Source organism: Acinonyx jubatus, chromosome A3, assembly GCF_027475565.1.
Source record: "Acinonyx jubatus isolate Ajub_Pintada_27869175 chromosome A3, VMU_Ajub_asm_v1.0, whole genome shotgun sequence".
Lineage (NCBI taxonomy): Eukaryota > Metazoa > Chordata > Mammalia > Carnivora > Felidae > Acinonyx > Acinonyx jubatus.
This window is the reverse complement of record NC_069388.1, coordinates 62,258,508-62,279,759: the sequence shown is the minus strand read 5'-3', so window position 1 is coordinate 62,279,759 and position 21,252 is coordinate 62,258,508. Positions and strand designations below refer to the sequence as shown.

Here is a 21,252-nt window from a genome sequence, read left to right as displayed (position 1 = left end):
AATACGCTTTTAGACTATCATTAAAATATGATCCAAATTTTAAAAATTCACTAGTAAACTGTTGCCCTCTGAGACCCCTAGGTTTCCTGGTTCAATAAACACTGACTTAGTACAAGTTCATTCAGGGATTATCAAAAGGAATCCTATCTTCCCTCCCATTACCTCAGACACATTGGAAATCCAGTCTTTTCTTCTGATCCATTATCCCTGGAGCTCTAATTCCACAGTCTTCTACACATCCCTTCATCTGGCACAATAATCTCCCCATTTCTCCCCCCAAAACTCCCTAATATCAACCTCTTCTTTAGAATGTTCTACCTGTTGGCCTTACCTAAAATATGGCTGCTTCTGGACCATTTCCTCTACATTCTTGTTAAAGAAGGCTTTTTTTTTTTTTTTCTACCACCCCATGTACTACAGGGCCCTCCTTGCTCCCCAGTGCCACTTTAAACAATTATTCTACTTCCCTTGTTTTGCAAAAGTCTTACAGGCTGGTACCAGTCTACCGTGACGGCTGTTGTCACCTCTTCTGGCTCAGTCTCCCTTTCCCTCTCAGCTGCTGTCATTAGTTTTGCTAACTTCATATCCATGTGGGCACAGGCAATCCACCTAACACTCTGACCTCTCAGTGACTTTGCCTCCTCAGAGACCCTTTCCTTCACTCTGCTTCTGCCATACATCACTTCCAAGGTTATATCTTGAATCACTTCACCACTGGAAATTGCACCACTTCCAAAATCACACACACAAACAATGCATTTCTCCAACTACTTCTTCAGGAATCCCCAGAATAACCATCCTGTGGCCTTAGTGAGAGGCCTCAAAAGTCCACTGACCTGTCAACATTTCTCCTTCTCCATCAGCCCCGTCCTACCTCCACATCTCACCTTTTCCATCTTAGAGTCCACAGTTTATTATTACAATCACCCTTGCAAATATTACCCCCTCCCTAGGCTTTCTCGCTCTGTATTGCACCCACTTGGTTGGCAAAAACCAACCCTGGTAAACCCAATCACCTTCCCTTCTCCTCCATGTTTGTACCCACACAAGTGAGTGATGATGGAGAAAAATTATACATACTGTGCAGATTGGTGTCACCTAAATTCTGAATCCCCGTCATCAAAACAGCAGTCAACAATGACGAGCAATCCTGTAAAGTAGTGTGTTCTCTCTCCCATTGGTTGTAACTGCTGTTTCGTACACTTTTCTTGATTTTCTCCTCAGAATACCCACTTGAACCTCTTCACCTGAATTACCTCTCTTTCCTTACTTCTTGCTCTTCAAGCTCTGGACATCATGCTCTCATAAGGAGGCTTTCCCATTCTTCCAGCCTCTTGGGCTGAGTGAAAAGCCCTTGTTTCCATCATAGATTTGTCTCATGTGTTGCTACTGTTGTACAAGTACTAGCACCTAAGTTCCTGCACAGCAGAGTATGACTTTCTTTTCTGTTTCCCCAGCATCGGGCAGAATACCTGGCACACAGAAGATGTTCAGTAAGTGTCCACTGAATGGACAGAGGTTTGGCAAAAAGAGAGAGAAGGCATCGAGGCAGTTAGTTTCTTTGGTAAAGGGTGATTACTATTAGCTGAACAACAGAAGCATTAATTGCTTGCCTCTCTTTATTTTTCAAAATCATGTTCTGTATAAAGCACAGAATCAGATACTTTTTAAAGAATAATGTCTTCAAAAGTTCTACATATCTCAAGAGAGTTTGCCCGTCTTCAAAAGCAAAATTAGTTTTAATTTACATAAATGAAAATAAAAAAGAGCTTGTGTACGCCCACAGTCTCCTATTTTAAAAAATGGGTGGTTCTTCCATAAACAACAAATAAAACATGAATGGGCCGTCACTGCAACAAAGCCTAGAACAACAGTTACAGAGAGTGCCTAGCGGGATGCTGGTGGGGCGTTTTGCGTGCGAGCATTTGTGTGCTGTGATCAATACTACTAGTTTAAGCCACCTGAAAGGTATGGAAGCAGCTTCTTACACAGAAGACTTTATGTGATAGGAATTTACTTGTACCAGAAGACTAGTACTAGTTACTTGACCTGCTTATTTAAATCCACATATTTATCTACATGGCTGTAAGCAGGAAATTGGTAAGGTACCACATCCGATGAAAACATCACTCTCCTCACAATAAACTCATGAGATGAAATGTTTATATACTGTAGTTGGGTTAAAAATTTTAAAGTATAATGATACCTATGAAAGTTTTATTTAAGCTAATTTAAATAGTTCAGATTTTTTAAAGCGGGCCAACAAGAAAACTTGGTAAAATACAGAAATTAAAAACAAAATAAAAACAGTGATTAAAATTTTACTATATGCATTTCTCTTTTTTATCTTTGCATTTTTACAAAGTTGAGATCATGTTGTATATAAAATTTGTCATGCTTTTTTCTTTTTTTTAATTAAAAATTTTTTTATTTTTGAGAGACAGAGATAGAGCACGAGCAAGGGAGGGGCAGAGACAGAGCGAGATACAGAATCCAAAGCAGGCTCCAGGCTGTGGGATGTCAGCACAGAGCCCAATGTGGGGCTCAAACTCACGAACCGTGAGCTCATGACCTGAGCCAAAGTCAGACGCTTAACCAACTGAGCCACCCAGGCGCCCCATGTCCTGCTCTTTTCAATTAACATATTTTTTCCTTACATCACTAACAACTCTTTTGCAGTTGTATAACATTTCCCCCCTTAATTATAATGTTGATAGTATATATAATATCTCCCAATGAAGGATGTCTATTTGTGTGTGGGAGGGGGGCCTTCCAAGACACAGCCCAAGACAGAGGAGTATTCTGGCTACCTGGGCACTGACATCACCTGGTAAAGATGTAGCCTCGTTGATGCACAGCTTAGATCCAGAAAGTTTAATTTGTTAATATACCCTTCAGTGGAAGCATGAAGCACAAAAATAAAAGTGTAATATGAACCCCAAATAGACACAAAACATAATGCCACATAAATTTCAGCCTCCTGGATCTGTAAGCCCGATCTTTGGTAGACAGTGTCACCAGCAGTCCTGCCTTCCTGGCAAGAACTTTGTGAGCCAAGCAAAGTTGGATGAAGATATGATACATCTGTTCTTGCTCTGTATCGCCACTTCCAAAACCCTTTTGTATCCTTGGCTAAATAAAACAGAAACTCACAATGAGTGGGGAGAGGTCTCTCACTAATAATCAGTGGTCCCGGGGACAGGCTGCCATATTTTCTACATGTTTTTCACAATAACAAATAACCCTGTGTCATTACATCATTAGCATAACTCAATGATTCCTTAAATGACAATCCTAAAAGTAAAGTAACTGATTCCAAAGTATGATTACTAAGATACTGACTTACCCACTTAGATGCTGACTAATTTATTTATTTTTCTGACTTGGACAGTTGTTTATTTTTTAAAAATATTTATTTATTTTGGGGAGAGCACCGTGGAGGAGGGGCAGACACAGGGGGACAGAGGATCTGAAGCAGGCTCTGCATTGACAGGCTGACGGCAGTGAGCCTGACGTGGGGCTCGAACTCATGAACTGTGATATCATGACCTGAGCTAAAGTTGGACACTCAGCACTCAACCGGCTCGAGGTTGAGCCCCGTGACGGGCTCTATGCTGACAATCTCAGAGCCTGTAGCCTGCTTCAGACTCTGTGTCTCCCTCTCACTCTTCCCCTACCCTGCTCACACTCTCTCTCTCTCTCAAAAATAAACATAAAAAAAAAAAAAAAAAGAATCCTGGCTTTTATATTCAAATCAGATAGAAAACCTGAATGTTTTCAAATTATGAAATGAAAAACAATAGTTTAAACATTTTTTAAAATTTTGTTTACTATAATTTTTCTTAGATCAATAAGTACTTTTTTAAAAAATGTTTTTAACATTTATTCATTTTTGAGAGACAGAGTATGAGTGAGAGAGGGGCAGAGAAAGAGGGAGACACAGAATCCAAAGCAGGCTCCAAGCTCTGAGCTGTCAGCACATAGCCCGAAGTGGGGCTCGAACTCACAGAGTGGGAGATCATGACCTGAGCTGAAGTCAGACGTCCAACCGGCTGAGCCACCCAGGCGCCCCAATAAGTACTTTCTAATTCCTGCTAAATATGGTATTAGCTAGATAAAAGTGAGTTTACCAACTTCAAATTCAATGGGTTTGTTACCATAAATTTGAGCAAAATGTCTAAATATTATTTTTTAATGTAGTTATTATAACATTAGATGTTAAAAACAGAAAAAAAATTAATTCATTTCATATTAAAATTCTTTCATCTGTATATTTTTCAATCACATGTTTTAGTCAGAATATTCATATGGTAATCAAAATTATTTCTTAATTAAATTCACCCCTATGGTGCACAATACTTAAAGTCCTCAAGTGACATAATGTGGTATTCCATGTGAAATCAGCTCTCTGTTGATCTGAAGGATATGCTATACCCGTGCATATATTAACCTATGGATTTTGGCTGACTTCTTCTAATTGTGTGGTGATAAATGACATTACTAGAGTCAGAAATGATAAACCAATTTTATCTCAAGTGCCAACACCTTCCTGGAATGTTATGGATCAGAAGTCATCTTCAGGCTCAGTGGAAAAGGGTGCTGTGATCAATAAAATGTGTGTGGAAGATGTGTAACTCGTATTTGCTATCTCTTAAGGAACCCTAGAAAGCATCTTCTTACAACCAGATTGTGGAAACTAGAAAAGGAAAAATTTAGAAGTCAAGACATTTCCTTCCCACTTTTCTTCCATCCAGAGATTGAAGTTTGGGAAGAGGACAGAAGCTCTGGGAAGTAAAATGCTCAATGACTAAGTTTTCTGGCCAATACCCTAAGAATACTTGAGTGATTATCACTTCATAAGAGAAGAAACCTACGTTCAGAGGATCATAAGACCATGCCTAGAGACTTGACAATTTAAATCTGAGTGGAGAGAATCAGAAAAAAATGTGCAGATAAATTGAGATGTCATTACGTATGACATTAAGAAAAATTTAAAGACAATAATGGAAGAGGGCCCAAGTAATTCACAAGAGAAAACAGCTAAGACAAGGCCTGGAAAGAATATTTACAGCGACAGATGCACAAAAGTGCAGGTAACAATAAGTGCAGTATTATCACAGGGGAGTAAACGACCTCATAGGAACTACCAAAACTTGTGTCAGAGACTTATGAGTGCAACATATTAAATATTTTTTAAGTTTATTTATTTATTTTGAGAGAGAGAGAGAGTGAGGGAGGAGCAGAGACAGAAGAAGAGAGAGAGAATCCCAAGTAGGCTCCACACTGTCAGTCCGGAGCCCTATGTGGGGCTCGAACTCACAAACTGTAAGATTATGACATGAGCCAAAATCAAGAGTCAGATGCTTGACTGACTGAGCCACCCAGGCACCCCATGAGTTCAACATATTGATGTAAAGAGACAGAAGGAGAGAGAAAATACAGCATTTTGTGTATTTATATGGAAACTTACAAACATGCATGAAGGAATACTATACAAAGAGCAGAATGTGATGTATGTAATTAGACTGTTGCCTGACCGTATGAAATGAATTATCGTATGATGTCCCATGGCACACATCACAAGAGGAATACAGATAAAGTCTAACAGTGAAGAGGAGACCAACCTTTCAAAAAATTTTTTAATGTTTACTCATTTTTGAGAGATGGAGAGAAAGAGAGCATGAGTGGGGGAGGGGCAGAGAGAGAGGGAGACACAGAATCCGAAGCAGGCTCCAGGCTCCAAGTTGTCAGCACAGAGCTCAACGCAGGGCTGGAACCCACAGACCGTGAGATCATGACCTAAGCTGAAGTTGGACGCTTAACCGACTGAGCCACCCAGGTGCCCCAAGGATACCAACTATTCAAACAGTGCCTCCCTCAGTTTGAATTTTCTGTCATTCCCAAAGGAAACAGTCCAGACTCAGAAACTAGGATCAAGGAGAGAGGTGAAGTGACTCATTCCAACACAGAATTCTATACCCAGATAAACATTCTACCCAGAGTGAGGGAAAATAAAGGCATTTTTAGACATGCAGTATCTCATAAATTTTACTTCCCACGTAACGCTTTCCCCGGAAACTACAAGAGAATGTGCTCCACCAAGATAAGCGAGTGAACCAAGAATAGGGAAGAAACAGGATCCAGGAAACTGAAGTTCCAACTCAAGAAAGAGGAAAAGGGAATTCCCGAGATGTTGGGGAAAGATGGTAGCTATGCCACCACTCCTGACAACAGTAGAGACTAACACAGCGGGTTAAAAGATGGCAGGACTCTGGCTGGAGAGGGGAAATTTCAGATGATCTGATACAACTGCCTAGATGAAAATTATACTGAATGTCTGTTGGGGATTGTGGAAAGAATTAGCAATAGATATCCGGGGAGCCAGCTTCCAGGATGGTTCCAAATGATCCCCACTTCCTGGTATTCCCACCCATGTGAGGTCCCTCACACTGTACCAGAGTTGGGTCTTTGTGACCAATAGCATATGGCAGAAGTGATGGCGTGTCACTTCCAAGATTAGGTTATAAAAGACTGCAGTTTCTGTCCTGGGCACCCTTTCTCTTTTGGATTTCTGGCTTTGGGGAAAGCAAACTGCCATGTTGTAAGCAGCCCTATGGAGGGGCCTATATGGTGAAGAATTGAAGCCTGGTCAACAGTCAGCAGTGAACTGAGGCCTCTTGCCAACAGCCACGTCAGTGAGCGAAACTGCTTCTCCAGTTTAGCTGAGCTGCGAGATGACTTTAGTCCCAGATGACATCTTGACTACAACTTCATGAAAGACCGGGAGCCAGAACCACATAACTAAGCTGCTCTCAGATTCCTGACCCTCACAAACTAGGTGACATGATGTTTGCTGTTTTAAAAGCTGCCAAGTTTTAGAGTAATTTATTACATAGCAACAAATAACTAATGGATATAAAAACTAAGGTACATATAAGAGCTAAACAAATAAAAAAACAAGGCATTTTGAAACTTTTGGAAGAAGTTACTCAAGGTAAAGAAAGCAATCCACTGAATATTGATTTAGCCCAAAATTATAATAGGAATTATACTGCAGACCAGGGCTGGAGGTGAGCGTTTAAAAGAGACAGAACTATGGGCTCTGTGCTGACAGCGTGGAGCCTGCTTGGGAGGCTCTCACTCTCTCTCTGCCCCTCCCCCACTTGAGCTGTCTCTCAAAATAAATACATAAGCTTTTATAAATAAATAAACAAACAAACAAACAAACAAAGGAGACAGAAATAGGGGCACCTGGCTGGCTCAGTCAACAAAGCTTGCAACTCTTGATCTCGGGATTGTAAATTTGAGCCCCATGCTGGGTGTAGAGATTACTTAAAAATAAAAAAGTCTTAAAAAAAAAAAGAGAGATAGAATACTCTTCTACTATTATCAAAAATTCAACAGATAATGTCTAACATTTTAAGTCTAAAAATAGCCCATCAGTGATTTCAGACATTCAGAGGTAAATTATAGAAAAAAAGTAAAAGATTATTAAAGAGGCTGCTTTAAGGAGAGGCTCTGAACAATGTGGAGAAGTTTACGGCTTTATGCGCCTTTTGATTATCTTTGAGCTTATAAACCTCATCTGTGAATCATTTTAATAAAAATAATTAAAAATAAAACCAGACTGTAACAAAGGGCCCAATCTAAGAAAATTAAGGACAAAACAATGTAAATGAAAAAGGCTTACAGACCTCAAGCTCAACCTTAGTGAACAGGGTTACGTGATTACTAGGATTTTTCTATGCAATAATAGGAGCACAGCGTCTGGAAAAAGAAGGTGGCACACCTAGTCTACTGCAGTTAAGCAAAACCTCACAAACTCTGTTCCCTCCTGAGAATGACACAGTAGAATCATTCCAGGTGAGAGTTAATTAAAATCATGGCAGAGAATCTATGACTGCCATGGAATCCATAACACAGAAGGCACGAGCGAAAGAAATGAAGATACGAAAGCTGAAACAGACTCAGGGAAACAAAATGGTTGTCTATAATTATTCGGAGGGCAATTTAAAAATACTTAAAGATGTAACAAGTAGAAGAGAAATCAGACTTTTACAGGTCAGAGTTAAGACCAAGAATTAGGTTCTTGGAATTAGAAATACCAACTATTCGGACACTTTTACAGGTCAGAAATGGGAACACTGGATGTTCCAATAAAACACAGGTTTTCCAGTAACTAGGAATTAACAAAATGAAACCAGCCTGCTTTGTGAAAGATAACTCCCCCATTTCTAGAGACAGCTGAACTATATAACCACTCTTTATAGTGGCTCAACCTTTTTGAAGTGCTAGAACGCTGGGAGAATCTAATTTCCCATAAAAATGCACTGATACACAATCACACACAATTCTGGATACATTTCTAGAGAGTTCCCTGGCCCCAAGAAGTACCCCCATGGGCCCCAGAGTGAGAATCCCCACTGTAGAAGACTAGGGCAGTGCCAGGTTTCCTTCGGTTTCTATGACTCTGGTTAAGATTAAATGTATCATATTCTACACGGTTCATGTTTTTGTTATCTATATGCCTGTTTCAGTTGTACAAGTTACCAGAACTATTGGTCATCAGATTAGTGTTTATGGTGCCTTTGAGTGTCGAATTAGAATCAAGCGGTCCTTCCTCTGGGCTGCTATGGCTCATGCGGGAGCATACCACTTGACAAGAAATGCTGAGGCTAGATGTTAGTCCCCACTCACCTATGAGCAGGGCCCCTCTCCAGGGAGGGCACAGCCAGCAGGTAACCAGCAGGCCAGAGACTGGTCATCTGGTTAAAGAGTTGAAGTTTCCAAACGTTTACCAAAGTATTAAAACAAATTTTACCACTGGTTGCTAAATCAGCATAATACTTGAGGGGGAAAAAAAGGAGGAAAAAATGCATTACCCCATTTTTACTGCCAATGAAGAAAACAGATTTTTCTCCAATTTCAACTCCATCACCTTCACCTCCACCGCTTCCCCGTTTTTCCACTTCTGCTTTTGCAATTTCCCAGAGAGTTTCACTATGAGAGGCAGAAAAAGAAAATTCAGACAATCAAAGAGAATCTTTTCCAATTTCTGTTTCATGCTCAGAGAAATTTTAGTTTAGTTAAATTTATAGAGCAAATCAACAGCATTTTCTTGGGGGACAATAAGCTGATAGAACCTCTGAGGATTAGTCATCTTCCTTGCACTGGTTCATATCAGCTGAAAATAATAAGCCACGTCTTTGCCACTAGGATTTGAGGCTGCCTTAGTTTGGGGCTTCCAGCCGAGGTCGAAAGCTGTGTATGTTAGCTTCTCAGACATGTATATGAAGGTACACAGAATTTTGGAAATTTACAACTTGAAAACCACCAACATCTAGGAAAATGGGGAGCCCAATAATCTTTGCTTTCTGAGATATTTCTTGTGTTTTTTGTTTTTTTAATTTTTTAATGTGCTAGTAGAGGAAGGGAGGAGAGAGACACAGAATCCAAAGCAGGCTCCAGGCTCTGAGCTGTCAGCCCAGAGCCCGATGCGGGGCTTGAACTCACAAACTGTGAGATCATGACCTGAGCCGAAGTCAGGCACTTAGCCACTTAGCCATCTGAGCCACCCAGGTGCCCCGCTTTTTTGTTTTTTAAATTATATTTCTGGCTCAAGATTCCCTGTTTTAATATATAAAATGTAATGAAAGAAAAAAAAAATCACCTAAAATCACATTTTGAAAATAATCCTTCCATTCATCTCTCTATAAAACATATGTGATTTTTCACAGATTATACCTTTTATTAAAACAAAAATGAAAAATGGAGTCTTGAACTAAAAAAAAAAAAAAAAAAAAAAAAGAGAGACGAGATCTAATTGTTCTAAGCCAGAATCTGCTGCTTTCTACATGGCAAATTACCCAACCTCTCTGGACCCTTCATTCCTTTAATTAATTCAACAATTATTTATTGAGCACCTAACATAGGCAAGCTTTTGTGCTTTTCTCCAGGCTTATTTCTGTTTCTTCATCTCTAAACTGCCAATTAAAGAAAAATACCAACCTTATAAGATGGTCACGATTGATTGTTAAAATGTGATAATTCATTTTGGGCTTGACCTATATATAGTTATTGAAAATTACTGGGCGCCCCTAATTATTATTCAAGAAACAGAGATGAAGAAAGGGGCTATAAAAGACCAATAAAGGTGTCCCTAATTATTTGCACCAAATGCGTGCATTTCTTTCACAGGTGAATCCCCAGGAACTCAGCCCAGGCTTGTCTGCTCTTCATTTACACACCTTTCTTTTTCTTAACATTTTTAAAAAGTTTATTTATTTAAGAGAGAGAGAGAATCCCAAGCAAACTCCGCACTGTTAGCACAGAGCCCAATAACAATGGGCCCTATCCCAGGAACTGAGAGCTCCTGACCTCAGCAGAAACCAAGAGTCAGACGATTAACCAACTGAGCCACCTAGCGCGGGTATACACCATTTTTTCAAACTGACGATCTGCTTTCCAAATTCCCAGCAGAGAGGAGAGCAGGTGGTGCAGCCACCAGTCATGACACTGGTGGAAATCTGTAACTATAACCATAACTTCATAACTGCAACCAATTATACCCCCATGGGAAGGAAGCTGACAATTTTTTACATTAAGGTTCATTAAACTCAACAGAGATCAGGCCATGATCCACAAGGTGAGAAAAACAGATTTGCCCTGTTCTGTGATGGACTCCAGAACCCCTCTCTCCCTGACGTCCTTCTAAGTTGTTCAGAGAGGGTTTAGGCGTGATCTTGAAAACAGGAAATTAAAACTGACATCACAGAACTGAAGAGCTAAAATGTATTTTCCAGGCCCCCTTTAAACGTCATCTTACGCTTTTCACACAGCTTTCTCAAGTTTCCCTCACTTATTATTGTCCTGAACCCCTGCAACCAGGAGAGGAGTCAGGGACATCTCCGAGAAGGAGGCTTTGTGGTCTAATTCACCGCCTGAACCCCTGCATCTAGAACATTCCTTGGCCTGCAAAAAATTTTTACCAAGTGAATGGTTGGAGTTGAACTTTCAAAATCTTTTATACCTGGAGAACTTTTCTACCTGCTTGTGGCCGAACCCACATGTTCAAGGGTAGTTCCTACGGACTCCTGACCATCCAGACAGAGGTTGCATGCAGAACAGACCCACAATTGTTTTCCACAGGCAGCTCCCGCCCGGGTTCCTCCCCCTAAATATGCCCGCAGCTGCCCTCCCTCTCCTGCCCCTTCCTGGCGGGGTGGGAAAGAAGGGAAAGCTAGGCTATCTTGGGAAACGTAAGCCGGGAGCAAGCACGTCTGCGGGGATACCTGGGCATCCTGGGTCGACCACCCCGGTGTCGTAAACTCGGCGTTGGGACCCCCTAAAATAAGGAGGCCCGTGATCTCCCAGGCGGGCGGGACTGTGCGGACTCTTGGGTTGCCATGGGAGCGACGTCGCAGGCTGGGTTACGTGCACACGAGGGGCATCATGGGAAATGTAGTTCTAGGCGTTGCTCTTCAAGTCTTACTCACGAAGGCTAGGATGTAAGAGAACGAGGTGACGCGTCTGACAAACCTGGGACCTAAAAGCCCTGGGTTGGAAGTGTTCTTTTACTTAAAACATATTCCACTGAGTACCGGACTATATGCCAGAGATCTCTGCTCTCTCTCTTCAGTTACTTTTCCATCTCCAATAGCAGTGCTTTGGGAATGGAGGGTGAATCAAATTCCTGAGCTGTTTTCTAGCGATTTACTAGAGGCAAAGAATATTTGTGATATTAACATTTTCCAACGTTCTGTTTAGTTGTTTCAGGTTTTATGCAATAGCACATCATTTATTAATAAGCTAATAAAGCAAATGCATCTCCAGTATACTTCATTTACTTTACCTCTAAATCAATAACAAATATTGAGTTATTACTATATGCAAGACTCTGTGCTACGCAGAGTAAGGAATGAAGTGATGAGTAAGACAAGATCCCTACTCTTGAGAAAGATGTACACAACTAAATATAATAACCCAAAGGAAACCAGTGATATAAGCTATTGTAGAGAGGTACAAAAAATTACATAAGAATAAGTAATTATGCTGAAGGGAGTTGTTGCAACATTCATGGCAGTAACAACATTTGATCTGTTATGAAGGCTGGGTAGACCCAGCCTCTATAGCCCAGGATGTCTTGAATATTTGAAGGAGATACTCTCCTTCCACATTTCTGCCATTTGGTTTTGGGTGATGGATGGTGTGATGTTCAAGAACATGGGCTTTTACAGTGAGATGGACTTAGATTTATGTCCTGACTAAGTCACACTGGCTAAGTTGCCACATTGACACAGTGGGTAGATTACTCAATATCTCTGAGCCTCAGTATCTGATCATGTAAACCAGGGGAAATTTGTGAGTTTTAAATGAAATAAATATACGTAAAATATAAATTATGTGTGCCTGACACCTTATAAGTGCTTCATGCTTGTTATTATCAGTTGTAAGCTACTGATAAGCAACTTTGAACGAAGACAAAGATCACATTCTTGGAAATGAAGCAAAATTTTTTTTTAATTAAAAAAAATGTTTATTTTGAGAGAGAGCACGCGGGCAGATAGAGGAGAGAAGAGAGAGAGAATCCCAAGCAGGCTCCATGCTGTCAGTGCAGAGCCTGACCCCCAGACTTGATCTCATGAACCATGAGATCATGACCTGAGCTGAAATCAAGAGTTGGATGCCCAACTGACTAAGCCACCCAGGCGCCTGGCAAATTTTTAAGGGGGAAAAAAAAAGCATTTGCTTGAGATAAAATCTTTAAGAACAAAATCCTCCCAACACCTATGAGCATTTTGAAGACCTAGAAGGCTACATTTGCACATAGAAAGGAATATAACAGGAGTGTGGTTCAATAGAGGATGATCGCAAGTGAGATTGGTACATCTATCATTGAATCAGCATCTACATCCTGGGTGTAGCTTGCCTGTAAGCTTACAAACTGATGTGAGACAGTGTGATAATTTGGGTTCTGGAACTTTGGAACTCCTCTGTGTGTTAATTAGAAAGCCCTGTTGATATGAATAACAAAAGCGGCAGCTAATATTTTTGCTTGCTATGATCCAGGCACACTACTAGCATCTTTTAAAAAAAATTTTAAAATGTTTGTTTATTTATTTATTTAAATATTTATTTATTTTTGAGGGGGGTGAGCAGAGAGAGGGAGACACAGGATCCGAAGCAGGCTCCAGGCTCCAAGCTGTCAGCACAGAGCCCAACGTGGGGCTTGAACTCACCAACCAGGCTCCGAGCTGTCAGCTCAGAGCCCAACGTGGGGCTTGAACTCACCAACCGTGAGATCATGACCTGAGCCAAAGTTGGTCACTCAACCAACTGAGCCACCCAGGTGGCCCAATGTTTATTTATTTTTAAGAGAGAGAGACACACAGTGCGGGGGGCGGGGGGCAAGCAGAGAGAGGTAAAGAGAGAAAGAGACAAAGAATCTGAAGCAGGAGCCAGGTTCTGAGCTGTCAGTACAGAGCCTGACACGGGGCTCAAACTCACGAACCTCGAGACCATGACCTGAGCCAAAGTAGGATGCTTAACTGATTGAGCCACCCAGGCACCCCAACACACTGCTAGCATCTTAAAAGTATAATTGTTTGCATAACTGGGATTGAAGGTTGAAGAAAGGAGCATTATAACAAGGAAGGTAAAGTTTGTCTGGCTGGGCCTTAATCACCAGCATTAGTTCAAAGGTGATTCAGTGGATTCCATTGATCTCATTGAGCAGATGAATTCCCTTTTTTACCCTTATGCCTCCTGAGGCTTCATATTTGGACAAAGTAAGTGACCTTCCTGGTTAGATGAAAATCGTTCTTTATTTTTAATTTTATTTGAGAGCGAGAGAGAGCATGAGTAGGAGAGAGGGGAAGAGAGAAAAAGAGAATCTGAAGCAGGTTCCACACTCAGTGCAGATCCTGACTTGGGGCTTGACCCCATGACCCTGGGATCATGACCTGAGCTGAAATCGACAGTCAGACACTCAACTGACTGAGCCATCCAGGAGCCCTGAAAATTGTTCTGAAGGCAGGACTGCATAAAGATTTGAGCTCCCCTACTGGATCACTCCTAAAAGACTCCAGGGTTTCAATGGTGGTGATAGAGGAGAAGACAGTATTGTGATGCTTGCTGAATGCAATAAACAACAGTGCAGAAGAATAAAGATGTGTGCAGAGTGTATTTGGTGGCATTGTGAATAGTCGAGGTGCAAGCACATAAAGTGGCTAAGGTGGAAGAGCAAACAGGGCAGGGAGATTGGGCTACATTGAAGTATCTTGCAGTCTGGATTTCACTGGGTTGGTTACGAGAAACGGAATACGATTTTAAAATCGGGGTGTTCCATGACTGGACCTGAGTTTCAGTGAGATAATTTTTTCCAGCTGTGTGAAGGATGTTTTGTGTCTGTAGGTCCATATGGAGGCTATTAACAATAGCCCAGACAGTGACAGAGTTTTTACATTTTTTCCCTTGTTTTCAAAATTATATAAACTTCTTGTAGAAAAAAATAGCATACAGAGAAAATGAATAGGCTAAAATAAGCACAACGCAGAAGTAATAACTATTAAACACTCTAGTGTTTAATTTCATTCTAATCTTTCCTCTTACAGTCGGGATTTTACTGTAAAGCTAACATCCTGATTTTAACATGTATTTCCCTATACCAATTTTTAAAACTTTTTTAAATGTTTATTTTTGAGAGAGAGAGGGCATGAGTCGGGGAGGGGCAGAGAGAGAGCGAGACACAGAATCTGAAGCAGGCTCCAGGCTCCGAGCTGTCAGCACAGAGCCTGACGTGGGGTTCAAACTCACGAGCAGCGAGATCATGACCTGAGCCGAAGTCAGACACTTAACCAATTGAGCCACCCAGGCACTCCTCCCCATATACATTTTTAAAAACCCATCATAAACATAGCTTTGGTGGCTGCATAATATCCTGCTATATAGATTTCTTGTCACTTAAGCATTCTCCTCATAATGAGCATTTGAAGTGCTTCAGAGTAAACACCTAACATGAGTCGGGCCATGTAGAGTCTTTCTCTGGGAGTTTTCAAACTAGAATTGGGAAAATCAAGCCATGCCCCACTCTGGAGAAAATTAGCATATTTTCTGCTGAATGAAGAAGCTATTTTATTGATTAGTTCCTTACATATTCTGGATATTAACCCTTTTATCATATATATGACTTACAATTATGTTCTCCCATTCTACAGTTTTCCTTTTCACTCTGCTGTTTCTTTTGATGTGCAAGAGTTTTAAAGTTTGGAGTTGTCCCAAACTTGTTGTCTATTTTTTTATATTGTTGTCTTTGCTTTAGAAGAGTTGTCTGATTTTAATAAAGCCACCAATATAACCCTACCAACACCTTCAGAAAGGGATGCCACCCACCATTAGACTATGTTAACAAAGCACTGGAAGGAAGGGTACCCTGTATCCAAGTGCTACAGTGAACATTTGTGTCTTGTTTTGGATTTATTTGCTCATAGATGTTGCCCTATAAGTACGTTTTTGTTTCTTGACTATCATTGGGCCTAAAAATGTTTATAGAGCATACAATGAAGATTTTGGATGGATGTTGATTATAAATATGCCTCCAGAATCACTGTGACTATGTATGATATGGGTAAAATTAAGTTCAACAGGTAAAATTATGGTATAGAGCAAGTGTGGCTCTCATCTCCTCCCCCCACATTCTGTCCAGGTCCATGCAACTCTTCATTGTAGGATCCACCTTCCCACATAAGTGCCCAAGAGAAGCCCGAGTCTTGGTTCACTGGAATATGGATGAATCTCACCTCACATTAAATATCTGTGTGTGGATTTTACCTTAATTTGGAGTTTAAAGTGATTCCTATTGCAATAAAATCCCTTTCTTCTTCCAGGAAAAAGAAAATAGGGGAAAAATGTAAAAGGAGATACCATTTCTACAGGAACTGGTTAGCAGAGAAGCTTCTCCACGCTGTTATTCCTGCTTCTCACTTCCCTTCCCTCAGTCCCCACATCTCTAGAGCCTTTGATCCCCAAGAATCAGGCCAGAGATTCCGCACTGGGGAAGTCCAAATTCCATGGCAGCTATGGGGTAGGTGGATAGGTGAAATATGTTCTTGGCAACCCAGGAACACTTAAAGTCCTTGTCTAGAGAAATATGATTATCCATGTGGCTAATTCTTCAGGATTATACTACAGTACAATTATGGTTTAAGTGTATTGTTCTAGGATCCTGGCCACCATGAATTTTTTCCTTTGGAAAAAATTTTCAGATAGTCAACTTATAAACACATTTTCAGAAGAAAGACTCTTTATAAGTTGTGACTAACTTTTCCTGTAAACTGAAAGTTAAATTCATTTCCAAGCTATGACACTATTTGACTTTAAGGACACACACACATAAAAACAAACAAACAAACAAAACCCAGAACATTTACAATAAATGTTTAAAACACAGCCCATCAATTAGCTTGAAATAAGCTACTTATGGAGCTTATTATGAAATCACAGGAGAACCCCACAATTTATACATATTGTATATGTGTCAATATGCATACATACATCTTAAAGTTACAATTTGCCAAAACAGCTTCCTTTTATACGGATAAAACAAAGCAACACTGAAGACAAAGCATGAATGCAAGAGAAGGAGGTAATAACTACCATTTTCACTAGTAGTACACCTCAGCTTTGACAATGAAAACATTAGGTATTTCTCGAAGAGTATTCAAAAGATAATGCTCAAAATGGGTTTTGTAAATCATTTATTATGATTGAAAGGGAAGAAAATGATAGGAGACAAATATGACAATTAAACACGTAACGTTATTCTCTTGTAACCAATCATAATAACATACTTTGAATTTTTTAAATGGCTATATAAGTAATTTCCCAGAAAATAAAATTTTCACATCATCAGTTACAGAAAATTGATTTCTTTCCATCAAAATATTTTATCTCTGTTCTATCAAAAATAAATGCCACCATTTAAGCTAAGCCTTCACTACTTGTTCAAATGAGAAGATTTGGAGTGGGGTGTGCTTACCCGATGGTGAAGTAACTATTGCCTGGGAATAAAGTCCCCACACAGATGTAAGCTCTGCCAAGCCTCTGGCTTACCAACTAGTGATTACTGAACAGTTTCCTGGGAACTAAGAAACTCTATTGGATGCCAGCCAAAAGACTCCTGAGAATCATCGCAAATTGGTAACTTGTTTATTCTCAAAAATCAACTTGCTTATGCTGAGAGTGGCTGTGGCTCAAAAGATTCGGGGAAATAGTAAATGGAAATCTATTTCTGTGGGGTTTTTTGACCTTCTTTTTGTCATTCCCAATAAAGCAAAAATCTTAGCTGAGCAGTGTATTTCTTGGCTCTGCCCTTTCGCAGGACGCTAATACGAGATGGAATATTTTTATAAAAGTCTTAGTGTGACAACAGTATATTGCCATAGGGAGAAAGCAGCAAAGAGGAAACTATGAAGGCTCTGCCAACAAATTAAATCAGCAGCTAACATTTTTTTTTCAATTGGTTAAAAAAAAACAAATACCACACACAAAGTGATAAATACATGTCCAAAAAATAAATACAAATATTCTCCACATAAATAAAATTAAGTATACTCATGATTACTATTGCAATTAAACAGTTTTATAATATAATTTTCATGTCTTATCACAGTTTCATTTTTATCATGAATACTAATTACTTTGTTTTGGCACATACTGGAACGAACTGACCACTCATGTATTCCAGCAAAGTAACACATTTCTAGACTCTCTCAACTAAAAGTTTACCTCCTTTGACAGAAGAATTCTTTCTCTTTTCTTTTAAAATATACTTTGGGGACATTTATACTAAAACCATAATTAAAAATGACTATACGAGGGCAAAGTTTTAAGCATCTGTTTGTTTTCAAAGATGTTATTTAACAAAATGAGGTCAAGATGACCCAGCACCAAATGCAAGGAAATGTGGGCAATACTCCAGTGAACTTGGGCCATCCAGTAATAGCCAAGGAATGTGAGGAGTCACTGTCTCGTTTTAAACTTTACACTCCAGTGATCTGAAAAGGTGACAGGGTGCACTTTCTAATACCACACAGGAGGCTCTGGTTACCTAACTCTTGTTTACTCACGGTGATTCCTGGTGCCACAAGCACTGTGCCGGTTCTAAAACTGTGCCACTAAACAGCACCCTGCAGCTGTTGCTGACACTGTACATGTCCTTCCGAACACCATATCGTTCATTAAAAGCACACTTGATCACAGCACTTAATTTTTTGGCAGTGAGCGCTTCCAAATAATTAACTGGTTTGCCAAATGGGAGTTTGGTAGCTCCCTTTGCCAGAATATTTTTTTCAAGAGACAAAACAATGCCACACTGCATGATGTGTCTGATGGCAAGGGACAAAGGAGGTGGAAAAATGATGAATTCTAACCCATTTAATCTACGAGAATATCAGCACGTGGGCGAATTTTGTGCTTATGGTTCATTAGTCGTGTTCATTTGAATATTTAAGGATCAAATGAAAGAGAGAAACGCCCACATTTTTGAAGTTTGGAAAACCAGTGTGGGCGCAACACTGCCAGTGTGTCAACGCACTTATCTGCAGCTGATGCAGCCATTGGCTGGAGGATGGGAGTGAGGGTTCAGGCTCCCGAGCTTTCAGAGCAGAGTGGGGCCTTTGGTTGGTCTGCTGCTTGACAGCAGGGGCTGGCCTCCCGCTGCCCTGGCTTCCGGCCCCCGGGTCTGGGCTGAGAGCAGAGCCGGAGCAGAGAGGTGGTGAAAGGCTGCCTTTTGCTGATGGAAGTTGTTTATGTAACTGGCGATCAAAAGAGTGATTTCAAGAATCTAAAGCAAGAAAAATAGACTCGTTAATGCTCCGGAGAAGTTCTCATCACTTTCAAAAGAGGAAAGGGCTGGCGGTCTCCATATGTGCAAGTGCCCAGGCTAGCAGAATCCCCTCCTCTCCAGATCCGTGAAGTACTTACATGTTCAGCACCATCAAGGCACTGACACGTTCTCCTGCTGCTTAAACTGGCGGAAGAGTGGATCTTAACAATCAAATGTAGCGGCAATGTTTTGTGACGGTAAAAAATGTGACAGTAGCACAGGCTGCCAATTATGTGTGCGTATGTGAATCAAGAACCTCAGTGCATAATATCAACTTTTTATTGAGACTAGGTGAAGTCCTGAGTATGTCTCAATCTTCTGCACTTACTGGCCTTTGCTTCAATGTCTGCTATTGAAAAAAAGGTGTCAGATTCTAAAAAAGTAGTCTCTTTTGGTTGATAATTTTAAGACAATTTTAAAGTTTTAGGGAACTCGATGCTTCATTCTTTTTACAAAAACTGGAATTACATACTAAAATGTAGCCCTTGTATTTATTGTTTTTACTTATCGACGTTAAAACTACAAAGGACAAGTAAAGTCTTAATTATAAAACCTCGCTCTTCCCACTAATGAGTCCGTAACTTGAATTACCCCAAGTAAATAAGATAATGTGTAAAAGGTACCTGACAACAACTTACATCAAGACCACTTATTTTGAACCTTCTGTATACCAGGCATTGGGCTAAGGCATTTTAACAATTCCATCATTTAATTCTTAAAGCCAAAAAAAATAGGTAGCCTCCTATAATTTTTTAGAGGAGGAAACCAAAGCTTAGCAAGATGAGGTAAGCCAGAATTTAGACCTAGGATTGTCTGATTGTAAGTAAGTCTGTTTTCCCATCTGCAACCTACTTTTTGCACAATAAATGTGTTAGCATGAAAAAACTAGTATAAAAAAAGCTGGTAGAAAGGCTTCTACTCACCTTGGGTTTTGCCATGGCAAAAAGTAATTTCTCTGTTGGTTTGTCCTTTGAATGTGTATTGTTAATGACTATCATAAAATCATCTTGATGACCTCCAAAGGTCATTAGACTCTTGTACACATAGCTGATTATTAACCTCTTCAAAGAGAAGAAAAAGTTAATATCTTATATACTCTTTACTTTCAAAGAAAGATGAGAAATGATTAATAGCATATATTTCCATTAAAATGCTGATATCAATGAAACTAACTTAACATTATATGTTAACTATACTTCACTAAAAAAGAAAAATGCTGGTATTAATTACATATAATACAAATAATTATTTTCTAAAAGAAAATCTGTTATGATTTAAAATAGTAATGTACTAATTTTATGGAGGCATCATTTACGTTTATAATTAAAATGTAGTTTGATTCTGAAGCTAATAACTCAATGCAGACAAAACAGAAAATACAAAAAGAAAATCAAAAGCACCTATATTCCAGCATCCAGTAGAAGAACACGGTTAATACCTTTGTAAATGTCCTTCAAGATCTCTCTCTATACATATTAGGTTGAACCATGTGAAACTGATACTTTTTTTTTTGAAACTGATACTTTCTAAGGTAAAAAATGGTCGGTCAAATATCGGCAAAACTATATGGTTCACCCTGATATATAGATTTTGATATATATAAACAGAAATAGTATGGTGCATATTGTTCAGGATTCTGCTTCTTTTTAAATTTAACAACAAATTATAAATATCTTCCCATGACAACAAATATACTTGTATAACATTATTTGAAATGATTTGATAGATAATCTTTTATTTAACCAATCTCTTATTGAAGGAAATTTAAATCATTTTTTATTTGTTACTATCTTGAACAATACTTCAATGCATATATTCTGACATGTTTCATAATACACATAGCTAATTATTTCTTTAGTTGTAAATCTCAATTAGAGGAATTGTTACTTCAAAAAAGTAAGGACAATTTTGAGAATATTTCCAAGTTCTCCTGGGGAAAAGTTATATCCAGTTATATTCCCAGCACTGTAGTCTTGCTAACACTAGATATCACCATTCTTTTATTTATTTTTTATTTTTTTAAAAAAAGAGAGAGAGCAGGGGAGGGGCAGGAAGAGAGGAGGAGAGAGAGAGAATCCCAAGCAGGCTCCATGCTGTCAGTGCAGAGCCCAACTCCAGGCTCGATCTCATGAACCATGAGATCATGACCTGAGCCGAAACCAAGAGTTGGGCACTTAACCGACTGAGCCACCCAGGTGCCCCTACATTAATGTTATCTTAAAGATTCTCATTTACACAGGAAGCAATCTTCCTAACACTATAAATGAATAGTTGTTTTATGAATACAACCATGGTTGCAATTTAGTCATGGTATTTAGTATTTTCCTCATATGCAATTCAAAACCCGTCCAATCTTGTTTTAAAAGGTT

The 21,252-nt window shown here is 39.6% G+C and overlaps 2 protein-coding genes across 10 annotated transcripts in view; both read right to left on the bottom strand.

Moving 5' to 3' along the window:
• Positions 1 to 11,430, bottom strand: part of DYNC2LI1 (dynein cytoplasmic 2 light intermediate chain 1) — a 46,862-nt gene extending 35,432 nt beyond the window's left edge. For all 3 annotated transcript variants that reach the window (XM_053200538.1, XM_027072569.2, XM_015074433.3), the window contains exons 1-2: positions 11,292 to 11,430; positions 8,883 to 9,000 (exon numbers count right to left, since the gene is read on the bottom strand). In XM_053200538.1, coding sequence (XP_053056513.1) covers positions 8,883 to 9,000; positions 11,292 to 11,299 — 126 coding nt within the window. In that variant the 5' untranslated portion in view covers positions 11,300 to 11,430. The remainder of the gene's footprint in view (positions 1 to 8,882; positions 9,001 to 11,291) is intronic.
• Positions 11,364 to 21,252, bottom strand: part of PLEKHH2 (pleckstrin homology, MyTH4 and FERM domain containing H2) — a 117,984-nt gene continuing 108,095 nt past the window's right edge. For 4 of the 7 annotated variants that reach the window (XM_053200532.1, XM_015074432.3, XM_027072563.2 and 1 more), the window contains 2 exons: positions 19,807 to 19,944; positions 16,738 to 18,841 (listed from right to left, as the gene is read on the bottom strand). In XM_053200532.1, the coding sequence (XP_053056507.1) occupies positions 18,656 to 18,841; positions 19,807 to 19,944 (324 nt within the window). In that variant the 3' untranslated portion in view covers positions 16,738 to 18,655. Of the gene's footprint in view, positions 11,501 to 16,737; positions 18,842 to 19,806; positions 19,945 to 21,252 lie in introns of those variants that run through there. The other 3 variants (XM_027072564.2, XR_008289289.1, XR_008289290.1) reach the window with 3 other exon arrangements.